Source organism: Rutilus rutilus (genome assembly GCF_951802725.1).
Source record: "Rutilus rutilus genome assembly, chromosome: 10".
Classification (NCBI taxonomy): Eukaryota; Metazoa; Chordata; class Actinopteri; order Cypriniformes; family Leuciscidae; genus Rutilus; species Rutilus rutilus.
Genome location: NC_140215.1, coordinates 3579001 through 3585000, shown reverse-complemented (window position 1 = coordinate 3585000; position 6000 = coordinate 3579001). Strand labels below are relative to the sequence as shown.

General features: G+C 41.2%; 1 protein-coding gene across 2 annotated transcripts in view; it reads right to left on the bottom strand.

The window, feature by feature from the left end:
• Positions 1-6000, bottom strand: part of slc4a10b (solute carrier family 4 member 10b) — an 80424-nt gene that overhangs the window by 62014 nt on the left and 12410 nt on the right. Inside the window, exon 1 of one of the 2 annotated variants that reach the window (XM_084420851.1) lies at positions 5527-5740. The exons of the other annotated variant lie outside the window; for it this stretch is intronic. Coding sequence (XP_084276977.1) covers positions 5527-5589 — 63 coding nt within the window. The 5' untranslated portion in view covers positions 5590-5740. Of the gene's footprint in view, positions 1-5526; positions 5741-6000 lie in introns of those variants that run through there. 2 annotated transcript variants of the gene reach the window in all.

The following is a 6000-nucleotide window of genomic DNA, read 5'->3' as shown; positions in this document are numbered from 1 at the left end:
TGGCGACAGTCGGCCACGCCCACTTTAGGCTTCAGAAACCTACGGGTGACGTCACGGACACTACGTCCATATTTTTTTACAGTCTATGGTCAGCACCCAGGAGAATGCAACGCCTCTCGTGGAGTGAGCATGCAACCTGAGCGGGCAGGGCACGCCTTGAGCATTCACTATCCAGTGGGCCATCCTCTGCTTGGAGACAGCCTTTCCCTTCTGCTGGCCTCCGTAACAGACGAAGAACTAGTCTGAGGTCCTGAGGCTTTGAGTTCTGTCCACGTACTGTCCACGTCGCAGAGCGCGGACAGGACAGAGCAAAGCCAGGGCTGGGTCTGCCTCCTCCAGGGGCAGCGCTTGCAGGATCACCACCTGGTCCCGGAAGGGAGTGGTAGGAAGCTTGGGCACATAGCCAGGCCGGGGTCTCAATACAACATGGTTGTCACCCGGCCTGAACTCTAGGCATGATTCGTCAATCAAAAATGCCTGCAGGTCCCCTAACCTCTTGATAGAGGCCAGTGCAACCAGCAGCAAAGTCTTCATGGAGAGAAGCTCGCCCCCCTAAGGAACCTGACGACCAGGTCGTGCTTTCCCACTGTTTTGCCATCTATGTGGTCGTGATAAGCTGAAATAGCGGCAGCAAGTGCTTTGAGGGTGGAGGGAGACCGCCTTCGCTCCAGCCCTTGCTGCAAGAAGGAAAGCACAGACCCTATCGAACACCTTCCGGGGTCTTTCTAGGTCCACTTGACGAACAGGTTCCCCTTCAAGGCGTACGCACGTCTCGTATACGGCGCAGAAGTGATGGTGTTAAGTACCTCTGGGGGTAAGTCACCTAGAACCTCAGCGTCCCGTCCAGGGACCAGACATGGAGTTTCCAGAGGTCTGGACGCGGGTGTGGAATTCGACCAATGTATTCGCGCTGTATCGCCCGCACCAGACTGGAGAGGTCCCGTTGAGAGCTTGCTCGTTCTCGTAACACTCTTCTTTCAGTACACAGCATCGAAGTGCTCGGCTCCGAAGCAAGAAGCATTCATTGACACAATGCAATCTCTAGCCGCTTACCCTAACCTTACCCATCACAACTAAGTGCCTAACCCGAACCCTGACCCTAAACCGACCCTTAACCTCATTATAACCTTATCCCTAAAACCAAGTCCTGCCCCTCAAACAGGCCTTTAAAGGCTCTCAGAAAGTGAGGACCGGCCAAAATGTCCTCACTTTACTCTCTTTGTCCTCACTCCAATGGTCTAAAACTCAAACTGGTCCTCACAAAGATAGTTGTACAAGTACACACACACACACACTCACACTCTCTCTCTCTCACACACACACATTATGAGAAAAAAAGTGTTTTTTGACCTTGGATGTAAACCTGTTAGACCCAACAAAATAAGAAACCTTTAAAATAGCATGGGGCTCTTTCTTAAAAAAAACAAAAAAAAAACTACTGACTCTAAACTGTTGATTGGAAGTGTGTCTAAGACAAAGTAGAAACTCTTACTACCCCTGAGCTTTTAAAGAGCAATAAAATGTGGGTGTTTCGCAAAGCTGGCCTGTGTGTGACAGCTATATATAGCAGCTCTATATGTTCTGCATCCTGAGATGGACTGACCGTTCCAAGTGCTTTCCTGTCCGATCAATAAACAGTGCAGTTTCCATGTAACTGACCCAATCCTTCAGGATGCCTGAACATTCAGATCGATGCGCTGCAAAGTCATGCTCACAAGATACCAGGCGTTCAAAACTGCATGAAAAAGCGAAAGAATCTGTGATTGCCCAGTTAGCATGTCGGTCAGACAGACGTTTCAGTTCTTGGCCAGATGAAGACAGATAATCAAGAGTCTGGCAACAGAAGGATAAGATAAGTCACCATCTTATTCCTCATCACTATTCTCCTGCGGATCAGAGAGGTTCCAGCTGGCTGAAAGAGACTGCTTTGGTATAATTTTAGCAAGCAGACGAATCTGAAAAATAGCACTTGAATAATTACAGCTCCTGTTTTCTCAGAATACAGGTCCATTATTCCTGAATATAATCTCGCTTTTGTGGAAATGCCCAAAGGAAAAAGAACTTTGGATTCCCTCCCCCCACCCAAATAACAGAGAGCAATCAGCTTAATTTTAATGCTTGTTTACAAAAAAATGGACACAAATTGACATGAAATCCTCTTAGTCTTTTGTGCACTTAAACTTTGCGAAAGGATAAACTCACAGAATATGGAAAGTTTCAAGTAACATGCAACCCTGACCTGCCAAAACACAGCACAGACTTTATTACTGTCCCAAAGCATGCTGGGATGCTGAGACCTATAGTGGCATTCTATAGGGTGGACGTTTATATTATATTATAGAAACACAACATAGTGACCGATCTGAATCACCCTACGTACTCAGCAATCAAATTTTAGATGATTTCAATGGAGCTTAGATTTTGATAATGGCTCAATACTCTAAGAATATGGTTTAAAAAAAATGCTCAGTCCATCTAAATATTGGATAAATATTCTACTTTTAACTATACTGAACTATAGAGTGAAGTACTATTGATCCTTTTTGGCAATGAATTAATAAAAAGTATGTCTATAATCAACATATTTTGTTCTCCATCTTAAAAAGATTTTTGCAATGAATCCGAATCGCAATGAATTATGGGATCACCTTCTCCACAATAGATGCATACAATCTTGAGTTACAATTTGGCATTTTGAATCTTAGACGATCTGTGCTCTAAAGGGATAGTTCACTCAAAAATGTAAATTCGGTAATCATTTACCGAAGGTCGTCCCAAACAAGTATGAATTTCTTTCTTCTGCTGAACACAAAATATATTTTGAAGGATGTTTGTTACCAAACAGTTGATGGACCCCATTGACTTCCATAGTATTTTTCTTTTCCCTGTTTGTTTACCCATATTCTTCAAAATATCTTCTTTTGTTTGGAACAAACTGAGGGTGATTGCCATTGCAATTTATTAGGTGAATTATCCCTTTAGCTATTAGGAACACATCTATGATGCAATCAAATTTACATGTATTCATTTAGCAGAAGCTTTTATCCAAAGCGACTACATAAAACGTAGCCAATATAGACAATAAATGCCCTGAATAAAGGACACAGGTGCCTGCAACTGCAATGCATCATGGGTTAAAAATATAGTCCAATCTGATAAAAGCAATTTTTTTTTTTTTTTTGTCCATACAGTGGAAGTCAATGGGGTCCAATGTCGTTTAGTCCCCAACATTCTTCAAAACATGTTCCACAAAATAAGAATGCATAACTGAGTAAATTATCAACTTTTCATTTCTGGGTGAAGTATCTCTTTAAAGCAGCATGAGGTCAGTCAGAGAGGCGAGAGATTAGCGAGCGTCCCGTGATGATTCGCATTGATTTAATTGGATGAAGCAGATAATCATATTGAGCATCCTGAAAGTGGCAGATGGAGGCGAATATCACCATCAGCTGCAGCAGAACAAATCCATACAGGGCCGTTCAGTGCAGTAAACGCTGTAACAGCCCACAGATGAGCTCTTTTACTACGTCAAATCAAATATATTTCTATTGCGCTTTTCACAATACACATTGTTTCAAAGCAGCTTTACAGAAATGTTGATGCTTATAATACCTTAATATCTCCATGCTTTGAGATTTGCTATAGTATATTTTGTTTAATGCGAGTATACTATATGTATGGTACTTTATAGATAGAGCTGTGCGATAATATAATTACAATTTTGCGATGTTATAAACAATCACATTTGTTATGTAATGCATAACGTGAGTGTACTGTATGTATGCAGGTGGTTGGATATACTTGCAGTAGTTGTATAACTCGCTATCAATTATTAATTAATTAATTCGGTGAATATGCATATAATACTTAAATAGCTGTTTGACATGAGATACACAGTCAAGAGTTGACAAAACCTTCTGTTCCAAAAGCTGCCTTGCTTTCAACTGATCACCGTCATCCATCCTGCTCTTCATGAACCACAATGCATTGCGACAAGCTTTGAGATAATATATCGAAATTATCGAAATATCGCAAATGTATATATCGCGTTATGCATATCGCAACAGCTTGCAATAACTGGGGTCATGAACAAAAGACAAAGAGAAAATCACTCACTGCTCTTGGCTTAATTTGCCATCTAAGAAGGACTTTTTTATTTTGCAGTGCATTGTGGGATTGTTTCATCAAAGCATGTGATGCTGCCTTAGAAATTAGCCAAAAGAAGGTTTCTTAAGCTTGTAAAGCCTGACATATAAAATAAAGGCAGAAAAAACATGCATATGTGTTTTTTTGTTGAGTATCATATTTGATACATTAGGCTTTTATGGCTCATAAAGTATGATATAGTGAGAATATGGAGCTCATACTTTGAAGAAAAAACACCTCAGTTTGTTTCAGAGGCTCAAACTGAGCAAAAATGTGCAATTTGGTGCACTTACTGACACTTATATGGCCAAAGTGAGATGAAATTCTGATTGCTGTAATGTAAATCAATGAGATCTTCATAACAGTATAGCAGTTACATTCACAAAATTCATATAAATATCAGTTGTCATCATCTGCCAATAATGTCTAAGTAAGATGATATTTAAATGCTTGGTTCTATTATCAAAGCTCTGTCGTTTTAAAACATATACTGCAATGCAATATAATAATGATTGACAGATAAACCTTCCTCAAAAAATAATGTATGGAAAATCAAGTAAACCTACGTTGCTTCAGTCCCGTGAGTGGTCATCTTGAAATATTACTAACAATATAAAAGCTATTCTTACATTTGCTTTATAAAAATCATTCACAGCATAAAGACACGTGAACCACGAACTGAAGATGGAAGATTTTACACTTATACTAAAAGCCTTTTACTTGCTAAAAAAAAGTATAAACTATCGATCAGACGACAGAAGGCTTGTAGTAGATTGTGTGCAACAGTTTACCAGCAAAGTTATGATCATGTTGATCATTCAGAGGCCTTTGTGTATCAAATATGATTCAGTAGGATTTTTAGGTTTAGGACATTTTGGAGCACGTCCAGAACACACCTATAATGCATTATAAGGTTGTCTAGGTAGGATCAAGTGTGTCTTTACAATTGAGAATGTGAAGCAACTATTAATCACATCCATTAAACTGGTCCTAGAAAGAAAGCGAGGGATGAAGTGTCAGAGATGTGTGCTGGATTAATGGGAGGTCATCTGCAGAACGCTAACCTGCTTCTTACTGTAATGACAGGCTTTCAGCGCCCCTCCTTTACACCACTAACCCTCTGATCAATGACATTCAGCCTGCAGAAAACACTGCTGCATTACACACACACACAACTCTCTAGTGCACTACTGCACACTGTCAACAGTGCAGATGCACACAATAAATAAAGCAGTTTTAACACTCTAAAGTGTATGCTTAATGCATATTACCTGACAATATCACTTCAATAACAGAACCAAAGCCACTTATTTACTAAATCCTAGAACTTTTGCATGCAGAAGATGCTGAACTACAGTAAAACAAGCATCCCGGTCATACCTGAGAGTCCAGTCGGCTGTAAAGGTCCAAATTCTGCATATCCCTGGTCTTTCTTTTCCTCATGCAGCATGCACTGCAACTGATCTCCAACTTCAGCGCATGCACACACACACACACACACACACACAGCTTACTCCAGCGATTACAGCAGGGACATCAGCAGCACCGTCTCTCGCATGCAAACTTACACTGTGGTTATCTTGCTCTGTCTCTCTCTCTCACAGGGAGGAACTGCTTCTCATCCACTGCCCGCCTCCTCCCCAGAGGCATGCTGGGAATAAACTGCTGACCTGTCAGAAGAAGCCTGACCTTGCTCTCTCTCTCTCTCTTTACACTCACGGTTCTCACCAAGGAGGTCTAACAGACCAGGAGAAAACTATCTGTTGGCATTTCCATTCTCCTCAGTGGCAGTTCTTGGCTGGCGTGTGGCCAACTAGTTGAGCCAATCACTTCAGCCGAAGATATGACTAATCA